This window comes from Vicugna pacos, chromosome 1, assembly GCF_048564905.1.
Source record: "Vicugna pacos chromosome 1, VicPac4, whole genome shotgun sequence".
NCBI lineage: Eukaryota > Metazoa > Chordata > Mammalia > Artiodactyla > Camelidae > Vicugna > Vicugna pacos.
The window spans coordinates 43,494,176-43,512,156 of NC_132987.1; the positions used below are offsets into that span (position 1 = coordinate 43,494,176).

The following is a 17,981-nucleotide window of genomic DNA, read 5'->3' on the forward strand; positions in this document are numbered from 1 at the left end:
TACAGAATTAGGTGTCACGCAGTATTCGTACTGTGAGCCACGATACCACACCCCTTTGCTAGTGAGTTCCTCATTTTCTTTGTTTTAGATGGATGAGTGGCTGCTTGGAGTTTGACTCTCCTCAAGATGTTAATTATATGTTTCAAAATCCTGTGTTCTGTTAAAAATCACTTACGCATAGCCTTGGAGAGAACTGGAGGCGGGGAGGTGCTTCGGGGTGCACAATATTGTTTTGGAGGCCATGGGAAATAAATCTTAAGTTCATTTACCACCAAGACATATTTAGTCAATGTCTATAAACAAAAGAAGGCACAGTGTGCCTGGACGTTATTTGTCCCAGATGGAGTTTAAACTTGGCTCATTATACTGCACTGATGTCATGGCGCATAAACTGGCCCGAGTTAGAGACGTGCATAGAATCTGCTGTGTGCTTGTATGTGCTGAGAGCGTGCGGGGAGGAGGGAGGGGTTGGCTGGAAAATCTTTGTCACATTTTTCCTTTGCTGTCTGCAGAGCCTAATGTCAGTCCTGAATTTGGACTTGGCGCAGAGAGAGGGAAGAATCGGAATAATCTGTTCACTTGTGCAAGTCGGAATGTGTACGCGTTCAGGGATGTTGTTCTTCCAAGACTGAGAGTAAATGCACCAGGCTTTCCATCAGCTGCTTACGATGCTCTAGTACTAAAATCTAGAAAGAAAAATCTTAAAGCACTACATTTTTGAAGAGCGTTCTCACTCTGTTTACCTTGAAATCTTCAATCTGGATAGTTTCTTTAAACTTTTTAATGGTGTTAAGTATCCAGCTGTATAATTCTGTTTTCCCAGACTGGATGGTAGATAACCTCTCAGACTAGTTGCCTAAGGTTTAAAAAGGCAGATGCCTGTTACTTCTTGGAGAATCTGGCCAAGTTTAATTCTTCCTGTGTGCTTTTAGGCAGCAGCTTATGGGTCAGAAAAGGGTCTTCTCCTGGAGTTTTGAGCACTTAATAGGAAATTTCCACATACTGTACTGTTACTTTATTACATTTTGTTGCTGACTTTCTTTATGGTAATCTTAATTAGAAGCATTTCCAAGTAATTCAAACCATTTTGTGGATATAAAGGGCTTAGATTTCAGAACTTCTGTGAATGGATTCCAAAGTCACTATTGTTGCTGGGATCCATGGAAGCTGAACAGACACTGGAATGCGAATGACTTGGGAGGTGATCCTTTAAGGAAAGCCAGAATGTTTCCCAAACAGAATCTGGTCAGAGGTGAGAACTGACTGGTTTTAGCTTTTATTGAGAACATGAAACATGGCAGATTTGGTAAAATTTTTTTCTTTAGACTCTCTCATTAGAGGCCATATTTTTTCTTAACTGAGACACTTGTCACTGATAGAAATTTGAAGAAAAAGAAGTATTAACAACAATGATTTATTGAGCACATACTATGTGTAAGGCCTTCTACCAGGGCTGTACTGGTGTTACCCTAATCCTTGGAGCACACACAGGATGTCGGTGTGATTTCTCTTTTCAGAGGAGGAAATGCAGGGTTAGGCTGAGTGCCCTCCCTGTCTGGCGCAGCTAGGACTCAACTGTGAGCTGTCTGATTTGCTCTTCTCACTGTGTATCTGTGGTATGTTATGTTTAAACTATTAGTTAAAAAATGGCTTGAAACTAAAATGAGATTATCACAAAGTGACTTAACTACTCAGTGTTTATATATAATAATGTTACTTAGAAGACAGCTCAGGCCTAAACTCCATCTGATTTTCCCTCAGCATATAGTGTAGCAGGGAGATACACAAACATGTAGGAGAAACATATACTGTTACGTTCTTATTTTTCAAAATCTTAAAAAGTACTTAAGATTCATCTTGAATTTAATGATTAAGTTGTGGGTGGTACTTTTTTTCTTGTCTGTGAGTCCTTGACTTAGTTTTCAGACTCTTGTTTGTGTGTGTATGATATGATGAAAGGCAAATTATAACTTAAAGATATAAAAAATGAACTAACTAGCTTGAAATGGAATTATTTAGGAATCAGAAAGTAGATGTTTTAGGGATATGATTAACTTGGGACCCTTGAAAATAAGTAATGATTCTCCTTTGACTCATAATTATGTTTGTTTCCCGATAGTCCTGTTACCTTCCTTTCCTTTTGCTCAGCACACCAACCAGCGGTATAGTTGATGAACAACGTAATCCACTGTTGGATTGACGAGTTTACTGGAAGTAAAGAAAGGAATGCTAGGTTGACTGCTGAATGCTTTGGGGGTTAGCATTTTAGAGCAGAAGCCAAAGAGAAGAAAGAGGGCCACAAAAAGTCTAGGAAAAGGTGGAGACACAAGAGAGGAACAGATTGTAGAGGCCTATCAGTGATGGGAGTGGTGGAGATGGAAATGACAGAATCCCAGCTCGATAACAGAATCAGAGAAAGGGACAGGAAGTAGGAAAAATTAAGTAGTTATGGGGGCGGGGAGAGCCACACACATTACTCCACCCTTGTAATCTGAGAACCCCAGTGTTGACAGAGAGGGAGGGCAGAATTCCTTAGCAGCAAACCTTGTGATCTGCATCGTCACACTGAAAGATTGAACCATCAGTTGTTTTTGAAAACGCTTACTTAGAGCAACATAACCCCTGAAACATGTTACAGATGGGTGCTTCATTCATATCTTTACCCCTCTGCATGTGTCCGGTGTCTTCCATCCCAGTTTGAGTTTCTCACTACTATCATTTATCTAATAATGTTGCTTTCCTACTGGAAAATTCTGTGCACAGGATAAAGTCAAGACTTGAAGTGGGGGCAAACAAAGACTTTTCTCAGGTGGGCCTGGCTTCACCCCTCTGCCCTGCACACACGCCTGCGCCGTTACAGCCACACGGGACTAAATGCACCGGGCCCACCAGGCCTCCATGCGTGTACCGTGTAATTGTTCTTTTGCTTATCCTTTCACTCACCCTTTAAGCATCACTCTCAACTGTAACTTTTGCTGGTTTCTTTTGTTTCCTTAGTAGTTGATAGCAAATAATCATGTTTTATGACAGCTAATTGTATTTTCTACTCTCACACCAATACACAAACGGGTCGGCGTTCATCTTTCTCATCCTAGAATCATCAGGGCTTAATAAAGTGCCTGGTACATGGTAACTACTCAGCCAATGTTTGTTTAATACTTAAGTTTTCAATAATTGCATGAAGTAGTGATTTAAATAAGTTTAATATAATCAATACCAAGGCAAGGCCTGAATAAGTGATGATGATATACTGTGCAGTGGCAGGGAGGGGCAGGGGGCTCTTCCACAAAATCGTTCCAGAACCCTAGAATATGGCATTTGTATTCATTTCCGATTTTATGCTAGTGGACACAAAATGCAAGGTGATGGTAGTGCTAATTTTAAGCAATTAAGAAAGTACAGTAATAAGAAACATCAACTCTAGAATGCTTAACGCAGAAGCGCTGGGAACTGATTTTTTCTGTCAGAAGGATGAGAATAGTCTTCATGGGTGCATTATTTCTTGATTATATCTTAGAGGGGAAGAATCGTGTTAAGTGAACGATGTGGCCAACATTGAAGTGGATTTTAAAAATAGTGGAATATTGGGAATGTAGGCAGTTAAATATGTTTCTTAAAAGTTAAATACTGCCTTAGGATTCCCACAGTGGAGCTGTATGTTTAGACTCGTTGCACAGCGCACCAGAGATGTGTGACATTCGTTAGCACACCCGCGTGGGTCGTGTTGCTCTGTCTCAGCCGATCAAAACCAGACGTGAGGTGGCTGGATCTAAATGAAGGGAGGTATGTGAGAGTCAGTGTGCAAAGCTCATTCAAATTGGGACTGATTAGGTGAAAAGTGGCCCAAGCTGCTGATTCCCCATCAGTGTGGCCAGAGCCCAGCCTGGGGACATGGGGGGCGTGGATGGATTTGAAGGGTAGAAAGGGCTAGTACCTCATACGGTGGACATTTTTAACAGGGATTGACCCTGAAACAGTGATGATGGGAACCAAACGTTGTTCTCGGCAAACATAATTTTCAGCTAAAGGAGTACTCAGCAATTCTGTGAAAAATGTATCTAATAAAAATGAAAAAATATTGATTTAAATAAACATAATGGTGCTCCAGTTGCACAGGGATATTTGGTGGCTCTTACTGTTAGCCAGGGAAAAACTACACTTACGCTTAACATAGAATTTTGGTCTTTTATGTTTTTGGTTTTTATCTTGAAAGTCCTGTAGTTGAAACTTTAGACTTGGGCATTTGTGGCTCTCTTAAAAGAGGCTTTTAACCTAGTTTGGGCCATCTATATTACATTTTGCATTTTTTCCATTTAAGTTAATGCTATATTTTTATTTTTAGCAAACAGCTCTTTTTTGTAATAGAATCTCCTTGTTCAGGGCAGAATACAATTAGAGGGAGTGGAAATGTATAACTTCTTACAGGTTGCCATTCTATTTTCCTTCTAGCCCTTATTACTATCTGTAAATGTTTTGTTTTTGTTTAAATGATTCCCAGCCACCATCCCACTCAAGCTCCATTTGTCAGCCTGAGGTGGGCAGAACTTTGTGTTGTCTGAGGCTCTGTTCCCAATGCCTGGGGGAGTGCTTGACCCGTGCTGAGGACTCGTTAAGATTTGCAAGACTGAGAGTAGTAGTAATTCTTCTAAGGACACTTATTTCATGAAATGCAGTTATTGAACTCATTTGAATTACAGTTTATCCTTGAACAACATGGGTCTGAACTGTGTGAATCCACCTATACACAGATTTTTTTTTTTTCCCCACTGAATGCGTACTGTAGTACTACACCGCCTGCAGTTGGTTGAATCCGAGGTTGTGGAGGGCTGACTGTAAAGTTGCAAGCAGATTTTGAACTCTGCAGAGGGTTGTCAGGTGTATGTATAATACACTGGTGTAATTTCAGTGCATAAAAATATTCTCCTGGGTTCATCTAATTTATCTTTCCTTGGTTACCTATTAATCCATTCCTGTCTTTTTGCTGTTGTTGTTAATGACAGGTGACTTTTGGGAAGCACAGAAGCTTAAGACTCAGTCTTCTCAAGAGTCATCTTTTATTTTTCTTAGGCCTGCTGTTGAGCCGTTAGAAGTGGCATCTAGTGATGGGGATTGTCAAGTGGTTAGCTTACGAGGTTTGTCTTAGGATTCTAGGGAAATTCAAGGACTTGACAGTGACTTTATGAGAATAAATCCGGCCCATTACAAACACAGCTTTTTGTTGTTAGTTAAGGGATGGACTTCTCACCACTTAGCTGCTGTATGGAGAGTAAGGGGCTCTGCCTCAGAGGGCGAGCACAGATTTCCTAGAAGAGAACCCGCCCTCAGCCTTTGGGGATGTGCCTTTGACCCAGTTCAGTGCATTCTCTCCTTACAGCCATTTATTGAAGTGTCTCCATAAAGAAGTGACTCTGAAACCCACACTCACCGGGGGGCAGATGTGTGGCAGCGGAGAAGAGCGTGCATCTTGGTCAGACAGGGCTGGATTCCACTGCCTGTTCGGTTATTTTGTAGTTTTGTGACTTCAGACAAGTTATTTATCCTCTTTAAGCCTCAGAGTCCCCAGCTCTGAAATCTGCATGTCCTTGTGCCTCAATCCAGTGTATAAGAAAGTACTCTTGGAAGCTCCCTGGTCTTGTGTGTTCTTTTCCTGCCAGCTTTGGATTCAGGCTTCAGGTTGGACACGTGAGCAGGTGAGTCTTTCAGTACTTTCCCATTATCTTCCAGGAACTTCCTGTTGAACTGCTCACATTATAAATCTTGGGATGTTTTCTTTGTATCACAAAGCTGATTATTGGTCATTTGCAGCTCATCATCTTGCTTTTCCTGATTTGGAGAAAAGAAACAGGACTCAAAATAACAAATGATGCCTGTCTTTCAGTTTTGCTTGAGGCCTGTTGTGGTCTTGGCACAGATGTGAGGTTCTCAAAGGTGTCTTAATGAATGGTTTGGGCCCTTCAGGGCCTGGACAGAGCTTGCTAAGATTTTTCTGGAGTTTGGGAATCTGGAGAGTATTGTGCGTGTGCATGCGTGCGTCCGCGCGTGTGTGTTGTATGTGTGCTTGTGTCCAGAAAGAAGGTGCTACTATTCCCCTCATGGAGTCAAAGGTCACTTTTTAAGTTACTAGATCTTCCTGGATAGAATCTGTCCTTATGTGGAACTCCTCTGCAGCTTTTAGGTTGTATGTATTATTTTTTTCCCCCTAAAGAGATCTGTGGGATAATCATAAATGCTGGCTCTAAATGAGAATGTTCATTCATATATGAAACAGCAAAGAGTAAGACAAGCCTCAAAAAATGTGGCAAGTGGAAAAAGCTCCAGGAGTGAAACACAATCTCTTCTCCTAGCACAGTTTATATCTCAATTATCTGGGTATGGGATTTAACTTTTAAGAGTGCTGCAAATACAACATTTTAGCTTTCGTCAGTCAGCACTGCTCTCCCAGCAGAAGCTTTTGTGATGGACACGTGTGGCAGTGATTGGTCGGGAGGCTCGTAATATTTTATCTCAGGCATAAATTAGGAATTTGCCTCCAGGAGAAGTCTTAGATACTGTTGATCTTCTGGTTAATCAGCCACCCGAAATTTAAGTTGCAAAAGTAGTTTTCCTTTGTCTCTTCTAATGAGTTAGAAACAGAGTTAGATTTAGATCTATACCTTTAAGGAAAGATGTGTTACACCTGTTTCAGTTGTCTTGTTGGGTGAGGCTTTCCCAGAAAGCTGTGTTTAGCCTTTTATTCAATTGTGTTAATTCTGCCTCTTGTTTTATTGTTTCTTTAGGCTCTGGAAAAATGGTCACATATTTTTCATTAAGCCTTAATAAACTACCTTCCGTTATTTCGGGCTGCTTGGTTCATATAGCACTAACAGATTTGAAACAGATCTCATGGAGCAGTAGTAGCTTGAAGTATGCTCTTATGATATGATTAACATGCTTCTATTTTAACATCTCTGGGGAAAAAAATCTATCAGTGGTAAAAATGTTTTTCTCTCTCTTTTTTTTCCTCCTCTGACAGGAGACAGAGTACAGCATGACTTGTTTTAATGCTGACTTTGGAAAAGCAGGAAATGCTTAGTGAGTGGACAAAAAATGATGAGGTTGGGACAGTGATGTTATGTTTTACACTCTGTATTTAAGAGAACTTGTAACCATTATGTCCGCTTTGTGGCTTAAGAGAGGAAGGAGGAGGGAGCGGGGGAGGAAGGGAAAGGAAGGGGGTGGGGAGAGAGAGATTGGGAGAGACTGATTGACTTGTGTGGTAGAAGGTTGTGCCAGGGAGCCTGCCAGGGGGTGACTCATGCTCCTCAAGTCTGCGTGATGCAAGGCCCGCTGCCGCCATCTCTTCCACGTCTGGTCAGGGACAGATCATCGGGCTGCTGTGTGTCAAAACTTTGTTTTTCTCTCTCCTTTATTGACAGTGAAAACAGCAAGGTGGTCAGTCTTACTCAGTATAATAAAGTGCTTTCTTTTAAAATACCTCAGTGCCAAGATGAATACGGTTTGCTCAAATAACGACTTCTGCTCTTACTAAGAAAAACTGATCTTGGGACACAGGGGATTTGCCTGGTTTCTGAGGTAACTTGGTAGATTATAATCTGGTTGCCATAGCAACACAGCAGCAGGGAAAATTACAGGAACTAAACATTTGAAGAGAGGTATTTTAATAGAATGAGTACAAGCCCTTTACCTATCATCTTTCTCGCTGAAGAAGCGGTGGGGGTCAGGAATGGGCAAGCAGAGAGGGGAGCAGAGGGAGGGAAGAGGCATAAATGGCTTTTGGAGGCTGGATGCCTCCGGGCCATTCTTTGAATTGTGGCCTGGTGTCAGTGACCACACAGGAACCATTACAGATGCTTTTCATGCAATATGATAAGCAGATAATATGACAGAAGCTGGAACATACTCCACTTCGGACCTTTTTCTTGCCTGGGACTTCCTATAATTCTGGGGAATTGTACTTGCAGTCAGACTCGGCATTTAAGACATGCTGTCTGACAGTTAACGAGTGTGGCAGAAGAGAGTACGTGAATTTGGGATTGTCATAGGATGTTTGAGGTGTACTCTTGATGTCCGCTGATTTTTTTTTTTCCGAACTAATTAATTCTACACGCATGTATTACAAGCCTATCTGTAGAGGTTTAAACACAAAGCAGTCGATTTCTGCTCTATTGCAGTGATGCTAGAATTGATGTAAGGACTTTTAAAAAGACATAGGTAAATTTCTTTATTGGAGTATTGTTGTATTCTGTTGTAGTTGAATAATGTTCTGTGTGCATGTAAAAATAAAGTTAAATCAAAACTATTTTCATGTTAAGAATGACTTTTAAAAAGTCGGTTTCCAGAAAGCAATCGAAATGTCTTAATCACTCCGTGGAGATCTGAAGGGATTTCCTTTTGAGTTCTTAAAATGGCCCAATGTGTTTACATTGGTGAGAATTTGAATATTTAAGACTGAAAGATTATGGACACAGTTACTGTACAGGAAAAACGAATTGCCTTGAAATAACTTACGATTCAAGATAACAAGAAGCACCAGGGATGAAGCCTATACTGCTTTTCCCTGAATGCTTCTGTTTCTCCAGTTAATGTATTTCCAGATTAAAAAAATTTTAATATTCCAGCAGTGTCTCCTGTGGTGAATTATTAGAAGAAACCAAATACATGGATATTAAAGGTTTAGTTTTTAAAGATGAAATGATTTTGACCTCAATGATAGTTTTTAAAAAAACAGATAAATTGTGGTCCATCCATAAAGCTGATTTTTAAAATTGTATATTACGAAAGCTTAATTTTGAAGTTAAAATGATTGTTTGCAGTGGTTTTTCTTATGTTTTATGACTTTCATTCATTCAGTAAAAAATAATTCTCCAGCACTTATTCTGTGTCTGATCTTGCCCTTATAGAGCCTAGATTAAAGGAAAGACTGACACTAAAGAAATTCCTTAACTAATTGCAGTTGTAAATTTAGTTCCTTCCTCCTTAGTTCTTTCATTTAGTTCCTTTAGATAACGAAAGGAAAAGTCACTAATTTATATCCAAATATAAATTAAAGAAGATAATCCAAGCTTAAAAACTGTAGTTAAAAATCATCTTGTGCAAGATTAACACTATTAGAATAATGACTATATATTTCTAGAAACTGGAAGGCTGTCAGTGTCGCATTCAACTAAATGAGATTAAAACTAAAACTCTGAGGCTCTTGAAAGAACATACTTTACCATAGCCATGCATGGTCTAGTTATTTGGAAGTTATCTTCTGAAAACTAAATATCTATGTTGTATGACTAAAACACTGACATTTAGGTAATAGGTTTAAAAATTTGTTTGATGGGACCTTTTTGTAATATTATTCATTTATTTTATGCTGTTCGTTACTGTTTCCAGGTGCTGTTCAGAGATGCTTTTTTCCCAAACGTTTTTCTTATAAATTGCTTTCTATTATTATGCAATGAAATCATGTAACTCAGGTCAGTGATAGACACCTGTGAATCATTTGTAGCAGTGTTAGTTCAGAACCTCATTTCTCTTTGCAGTTTTCCTTTATAAGTATAGTTTTTGGTCTTTTTTCTTCTTTTAACTGTTGTTTCTAAATTAGTGAAAGAAAATATCTTAAAATTGAGGGTTTTTTTTTTTTTTTAGTTAACACAAGCAACACAGGAGAAATAAGTTTAGCTAAATTCAAATGCATGTGCTTTAACCTAGTCAAATTTGAACCAGGTCTAAAGACATATCCTAAATTTTGTGTTTATACAAGGTTCTGTGCCACATACTTCTTGTCTAGTACATAAATTTAGGCAATGAAACTGTTGAAGAGAAATCCCAGATGTTCTAGTATTAAATTGAAATTAATGTGTTATTTTGGCAGGTTATTCTCGTTCAAGTTAATCCAGGTGAGACTTTTACAATAAGAGCGGAGGATGGAACACTTCAGTGCATTCAAGGTAAGGAAGTTTTTTGCAAGCTTTCTAAGCAAAGGAGTTTTCCTTTATTTATTATTTTATGGCAGTAAAATTTATCTCTGAGTCTTTATGTGATTTTTCTAGAGGTAAATTTTATCTTGGATTTTTTTTCACTTTCATTAGGGGCTCCTTAATGCTGAGGTAGGCCTGTGATATATAAGTGACAAAGTTAAACACCTTGAGTATTCTACTGACTTTCAAATTAAATTAACTTAGGAAAGCCTGCACTGTCTTCATATATTATGAAAATTGGTAGCGCTAAAAAATGCAGAGATTTTAAAAGAGCTTAAAATTCCCATTGAGAACAGCAAGTACTTTTTCAAATATAGATATAAGTTTAAAATATATATTGTGATGCTATCCAAATGATGCTTTTAGAGGGAAAAAATCTGTATTTAAGTATCATTTATTATTGAGTAACAAATTCCTCAAATTTGATGATTTAAAGCAATGTTTGTCTACACTTTCTTTGGGCCAAGAATTTAGTCACAGCTTACCTGTGTCCTATGACTCTGGGTCTCTCCAAGTGCAAAATTCCAGGTGTTGTCTAGAGCTGTAGTCACTGTAAGGCATGTCTGAGGCTCAGTGCGTTTCTAGTCTTGCTCAAGTAGTTGTTGGCAGGATTTGGCTTTTTGCCAGCTGTTGGCAGGAGGCTTCCCTCAGTGCCTTACTAAGTGGCTTTTCCATGGGGGCACTTCCATTATGGCAGCTGGCTTCATTGGAGCAGCAACTGAAGGGCAAGAGGGAGTACTATGTCCAGCCTGCTCCAGAAAGGGGATTACACAGGGTGGGAATGCCAGCAGACAGGACTCATTGGAGGCCCTTTCAGAAGGCTGCCCACCACAGTCCATTCTCTGCCTTCAGTAGTTTATGTCTCTCTCATATGCACGATACCCCCTCCCAAGAACTGCAGAAGCCTTATTCCATCATGGCATCAGCTCAGAGTCTGGAATTTTGTATCTAAGTAAGCTCCAGGCGAGGCTCTTTGGGTGTAGTTCTTTAACTATGGCTCCTAGGGCATTTCAGTGAATTTTCAGTTTGTGTAATACCAGTGCTTCTTCTCTGTTGTTCACTTTGGAAAGAAAGAGGCTTAGGTACTCTGATCCATGTGGAGTTCTGTGTAGGAAGAGCAATCCAGATCTGGAGTTAGTCTGTAAATACTGCCATGTTGGAGGGTACTGTTTGTAACAGCTCTTTTTGGCAGTGATTGGGATTATGGGGCAAATGGTAAATTGGCCAGTAATTGAGTTTAATGCTAGGTTATTGATTGGACTGGAATCTGACCAGAGGTCTTGTTTTTAATACTTGGGTTTGCTCACCAATATATAAACAAAATGAAAGGAAATGCCCTTTAGTTTTAGTTTTCCATAATGAGCTACACAGAAAAAGTTGATTTTTCTATTGCTTTGCATAATAGCAGAGTGTGCTGCTGTATAGTTTTATTACTTATTTTTGTAACCATAAGAACAAAAATTTAGGAAGAAAGATAAAACTCATTAGGCTAGAATTCTAATGAGTTTTAATTGCAGTTAATCTGAAATGATTTAACCATTTCATTAATGGTTTTTAGTGATTGCATTTCTCTCATCATTGTGTCCCTAAAATTGATCTTTGGTGTTCTAAAACATTTAAAATTCAAACCTAGTCTTTGTTAATGAATCAGACAAAGAAACTTCAGGTAAAAGAACAGAGGAAATAAATATGTTAAAATAGTATGGGATACAGAACCTTCCACCTACTTGTGGTATTATAATAAACAGATATTAGCAACAAATAAAATCTCAAAATCCACTCTGTATCTTAAAAATAAAAAACACTAGATGAAAAGTCATTTTACCTACACAGAATGAAGGTGGTGTTTCCAGTTCAGTAAGAGAATAGCTGAGTTTCTGGTCATGGTAACTTTGGAGTCCCATGAATTGGCAAGTAGACTGTCTCCCTCTACAACTGAATATGTATAATAGAATCTATAAAAGCAGATTGCTGGACGGATCATCTTATATAAAATCCACTCTTTGGTACCAGCTGCTTTTACTTTTGGTGTCTAAGGAGTGTGTGTGTGTTTGTGTGTGTGTGTGTTTGTGTGTGTGTGTGTGTGTTGAAAGAGTTAGCCTCTTTCTCACTTATTTTTTTGAGTCTAACTGGTATATTCTGCAGGGAATGTTGCAAGTATATTGCTCTGTTCACAATAGGAGTTTTGTGTTTATTCATGATGGTACTTGGAGATAAGTGAAACTAACATCCCTTTCAGTGATTTTAAAAAAATGATATTGACTTAAGAAGAATTGTGGAGCCATTTATCTTTGACTTCCCCAGCCTTCCTATTTGTTCTCTTTTGAACACCTAGGTACTGTTGTTATGTTTTTTTGGGACATGATGGTACCTGGCCCAACTAATTGAAATGACACTGGACAGGATGAGAGGGGCTAGGACCTGGAACCTACAAGTGGTCTGCTAGGGCTTGGGAAGCACTGGATGACAGGGTCAACTGGAGGAACTGGAAGGAACCCATGGATAGCCACTCAGTATGTAACAGGCCACTCAGCCTATAGCAGACCCATTGACGGCAACTCATGTATAACAGTTGGTCACTCAGCCTGGGTACCCTTGTCCCCGCCTTCGTTTGCATTCCAGTATGAGTTAGTGAATGCTTCATTCAGGATGGGTAGAGCATACCAACGTAGAATGTGAAGGCAATATATTTGTAAATTCCAACACAAGTTGTTGTTATCCTTTCACTGTGATTAACATCCCTGTTGTTGCTAATATTCAACTCCTAGGGTATGTATTCTCTCATTGAATAGGTATAATAGATACATTTGTGAAAACTGAGGCCCATAGATGTTAATTCATGCACCTAAAGTCACAGTGAGAAAACCAGGATCTAGTTTACATCCCTGGTGTCTCTGACTCCAGTGCATGAGCTCTTTATTGCCTGTGCTCTGTGGCTTTACATCAGGGAATCATGAACTCAAGTCGACACCACTCTCTTGGGCACATGACAAGAGCAAAGTGGGTTCCTATTCCTGGCGTAACAGAATCCCTGAAATGATACTAGGATGAATACTCAGGAAGGCAGGATGAGATAGAGATGGTTTGCAGAGCAAAAGTGGGTGGTGGAGACTGGGTCTTTGGAATAAGATAGGGAATTCCGTTAAGAGAAGTGAGAGCAGGATAGTTTGATACAGGGAGTATTGATTTAGAACTCCTGAAATTATTTCTGCCCAAAGTCAGGACTGAGCCCAAAATTGGGGTGGGCTGAACTTCTATTCTATGTGGGGCTTCTGGCTTCAGATGGTGGAAGAGGAGGGGTCCAATGGGAGAGGACTGCTTAGGCAAGGATCTGAAATTGAGTCATAAAGATTTCTGAAAGAAGTACTTGCATTTTACTAGGGGTTAAAGTTACGAGAATGAAGCTGTAGTTAGGCTCTTTCTACACCAGCCAGCAGATAGGGAGGTGGTTTTTTTTTTTTTTTTTTTTTTTTTTTTTTTTTTTTTTGCAGGGGACGGGTGGCAGTTGGTGGTGGTGGCCTTCCTGGAAATTTTGAAGTAATACCCATTGCTTATGCCATGGTTGAAACTGTCAGCTTAATAGCTTTGCTGTTTCAACACTAGCCAGCAGGTTAGGGGTTGCTGTGGTGGGAAATTCGAGGTAGGGAGTGGAGTTGGTTTCGGGCCTTCCTAGAAACTTTGAAATTACACCATATGAGGTCAACCCCCTTTGCTTGTAGTTGAATTTGTGAGCTTAATTATTTTCTCTGTAGGACATTTATGACATCACTAGAAAGACTCCAGAAGCTCATTGTGATGCCATGAAAAGGCAGTTTGGAAATCCAAAGCAAATCAATGTAAAGAATATGGTTACTCTGGGGGAAAAAAAAAGATTTTGTTTTCATGGGAATGTCCTTGGTGATAATGAAGGAAGAAAAACACAGGAAACATACAATATGCTGTGAAAGCAGATTCATTTCTAATGGAATATTTCTCAATATTTTCCATGAAACATGAATCATAGGTCTGGAAGGGGCCACAGAAGGTCATAGTTTATGCTCACTTGTAAGCAGCACTATACCTATGGCATTCTGGACAAAAGAGTTTTCTTTCCTAGGCCAGATGAAAGTGTATAAAGAACTAATTGTTAGGGAAAAAAGAATCTTAGCAATCAATATGAATTCTTTCCTTTGCTTAAGTTCAGGAATTAATAGAGGGCAGCTGCAGGCCTCTCCCATTATCTTCATATCCTTGTCTGGGCTGAGGTGCTGGCAGTGCAGCCTTCCTTCCTGTCCACACATGCCATCTTTTTATCTGGGCTGTTTCTCTGCTCCCTGTAAAACCCCTCAGCCAAAACAAATACCACACTTCCTTTAAGCGCCTGGTCTGTCTCCTTCGGGAGGATCACTCCCGTCCGTTCTGACCTTTCTCTGTTCCTGGAGGAGCAGGTAGAGGTAGCACTGTGTGTTACCATCTGGTTATATGTGTAAACCTTTCCTTAGCCCTTGAATTAGATGGAATTCAGTTGTGACATAAACAGTATATCCTCTACCCTACCTGCCAGCCACGCAGCCTGACAGTGATTACTGACTGGACCCTTGACTAGCTCTGGCATTACATCAGATGTGATAATTTTTCTTTTAACTTTTACTCTTATGCTGGGAGCTTAGAGATGCTTAGTTAAGTGCTTTTAGTGGTCTTTAAAGTCTCTATAGAAGAGCTTTCAAATTTCAAATCACGTTATAATTGAAGCTTATCAGTTTCCTTTAAAAAAATGTGTAAATCTAAAGAACTTTCATATTGACCTGTATTAATGCTGCAATTTTTATATTTCAAGACTTACCTTTCAGATCGTGAGCCTGAAGAAAACAGGTGATGGTCATGGTGGCATAGCAAAAAACAGATTAAAGTAAAAAGCTTAGGAAGCACCATTATTCTAATAAAGAATAGTATTTAAAGATGTGTAATTGCTAATGTTTTTTTTGTCCATAAAAATCCAGCCATCTTTACAGAAATGATTTACTTGGCTGATTTGTGTTAAACAGATAGAGAGCCTGAAGTGACAGCAGAATGTGTGGCAGGAGGGAAGAAGCTTGAGGAGAGCCCTGCCCTGAGGTGGCTGTCGTTTGGATGGCTTTAGAATGTGAAACTTGTTCCCTGTCCTGCCTGCTCTCCTTGCCCCTCTTCAGCTCTGTGTCTGACTCTCCCCCTGCCCCAGTGAGTGTGGGAACCGTGTCATTGACGAACTGCACGCCCTGCTCACGGGCCCTGTGAATGACACCATTGAGAACACTTCCGCATTTCTGAATCTCCTCGTTTGTCTCCCACCCCCGCCCCTCCACATTCAGAATCCAGACTGCCACAGGGACCTCGATGTTACTTTTTTGTTTTTCTCGTTTGGTACTTTATGTCCATTTATTAGGCTTGTTTGGCACATTAAAACACCGACCTGTCATTCTTTCTAAGAATTTTATGATGGGTCCTAGGGAACTCTCATTGTCTGTTACGTTCTTTATTGGGAAATGACATGAGTGATGTCATAGCTAGGGTTTACAAGCTGGGGGAGACTATTTCACAAGCAAAGCTTCTATATGGTCTATGTCTTTAAAGCAGACTCTGCATATAAATGAGAAAATCCTGTTTTACTGGCTTAAAACCAAGGAAGAGGGCCTGTTGCAAATGAAGTCTGTCTTCCAGGGTTGTTTGAACCCTTGCTTTGGCTTAAATTTGCAACCAGCTATTTCAACAAAACTATTTTGGTGGTTTGAAAGTGAGATTAGTGTAGTGTGACTGCCTTTAAATCATTTAGACTCTTTGCAAACTTTCATTACATCAAACATGTAATTGATTATTATTTGACTGTATTTAATTACTTATGGAATGTTTGTAAAGGGAAATAATTTCTTCTATTATGAGATTAGTATTTTGAGAGCTGCTTTTTCTACATAAGAAACTACCTTGAAAGTCCGTTTCTTTTGCATTTGGGGGTGTTTGTGAGGGATCACTAATCTGAAATGTTACTGTGATCAGTTAGACCTCACCTGAAAAAATCTTTTAGAATTGAAAATACCAGGTCTTTTGCCCAGGCTAGCCCCAGTGTCCTACTCATCTTTCTGACTGATCTGAAGCTGTATTTGGTGAGAGTCAGTACATAATCCTCCAGTGAGGCTCTAGGCTGAGAGAGTCTGAGTTTCTAGGAAAATCTGAACTACTCCACCAACTTGCCAGCTCTTATAACTTAAATGTTAGCTTCAGGATAGATCAGTCTTTTGCCTGTGTGTGTGTGTAATATTGGTGAAATGTTGATGAAAAATCAATTACCATTGGGAGCATACCTATCTCTGAAATGTTTGGGAGTCTTATTTATTGAGCATTATGATTTGCCTTTACTTGCATACATGGACATGCACAGCCATTTGTGCAAACAGGTGTTCTGTATGCTGACCTGATAGGCCCCTTTTCCAACAACAGCTTGCTGCCTAGTAAGGGGAAGTTGACCAGCAGGGTGGGCTCCATAAGGGCCGGTAAGTACTGATGGGCCCAGAGCAGGAAGTCCAGCTTATGGAAGGGGTGGGAGGAAAGTTGGTGACGGTGGCTGTCATCGTGCTGGGACTGAGTAATGTCATGAGACTGGGTTACCTCAGTGCCAAACTATGCTGCTTCTCAGGAGGTGTACAGTCCCTCTCAAGGGACACAGTCAGTGTGTCTGCTGCTTTCTGCCCTTCCTAGTTATCTTGATTGTTTTTGGCCATTCTTGCATTTACAAAATTAAGACAAAAACTTTTTACCCAAAATTAAATTGTCAGACTTTCTTTGGCCTTTTCCTCCAAGTAAAGTTTGAGTGATTTTAATTGTTGGAAGTTATAAAGATTATGTTTTAAAAGTAAACACTGTGTAGTGTGAATCCCTGGTCATTTGCTAGCTGATGAATGGTTAAATTCTTAGCCTCAGCTTCCTCTCTTAAAATGGGGACGGTGATAACACCTGTCCAATAAGGTTGTGCGATAATCCCTTGTAAGTACCGTCATCATCCTCGTCATCCTCATCCAGCCGTGTAATATACACAGGTTTGCTGATTATGTTTTATAGAGAGATGTCATGATCAGTTGTGGGCAATAACTTGATTATCTAACTGGTGGAAATCAGTTGAAGTTCTAGCCCCCATTTCATTGCCTACTTATAACAGGCTTGCTTGCATGAGGTTGGTGGTGATAGCAGCAGTTCAGACATTTCAGATGAAGGTTTACGGGGATGTATACATAGATCGTTCAGATACAAGATTGTGGATAAAACAAGGGTTCCACGGCGTCATGCGTTTAAAGTAAGTTTTGTTGTAGCTGAAGCTTCACTTGTTGCTTTTCTTTTGGGTAATAGCAGTTAACTCTCACAGCATGTCCGAGAGGCCATATTCAGACAGGCCTGCAAAACAGTTCCTATGGGTACACCTTCCTGCCTTTAGGTCTTGCCACTTACATTTTAAATAAATTCCATACTTCTTTTAATCTTTAATGTGTCCTGCTGTTTGACAGCACTGAAGGGGCAGTAAGGCCTATTGGTAAGATCATTATGGGTTTTGGACTGGGATTGCCTGGCTTAGAAATCCCCTGCATGCTAGTTGTGTATCATAAAATCAGCTACTTCTCTACACCTCAGTTTCCTCATCTGTAGAATTGGAATAATAATAATATGTCTTAAGGGATTGCTATGGGGATGACATGACATACTGTAGAAAGCACTCAAAACAGTTTCTGAGTCGGTGTCAGGGCCCAGTAAATAGGACGGTTAGGCCTCCAGTCTTCATTACAGCTAGACATTCAATCACCTGTTATTTTTGTTACCTGTCATTTTAAAGCATTTTGGGAAAGCCTATGTGAACTTGAGGTATTGGCTAGGAGTTTTTAGACGTCTTCACATTTTAGTCATAATGCTTCAAAAGAACACATTTAAAAATTATGCAGTGGGAGTTTAGCTCCTGTGCCCTTTTGTCTTGCAGGCTTGTTTGACAATGATTAAAATGTCATTTTTGAGGGTACT

General features: G+C 39.8%; 1 protein-coding gene across 4 annotated transcripts in view; it reads left to right on the forward strand.

Annotated features, from left to right (window-relative positions):
- FNDC3B (fibronectin type III domain containing 3B) overlaps positions 1 to 17,981 on the forward strand; it is a 311,856-nt gene that overhangs the window by 77,111 nt on the left and 216,764 nt on the right. For 3 of the 4 annotated variants that reach the window (XM_072960949.1, XM_072960966.1, XM_072960956.1), the window contains exon 3: positions 9,863 to 9,938. In XM_072960949.1, the coding sequence (XP_072817050.1) occupies positions 9,863 to 9,938 (76 nt within the window). Of the gene's footprint in view, positions 1 to 1,176; positions 1,253 to 9,862; positions 9,939 to 17,981 lie in introns of those variants that run through there. The other variant, XM_072960973.1, reaches the window with a different exon arrangement.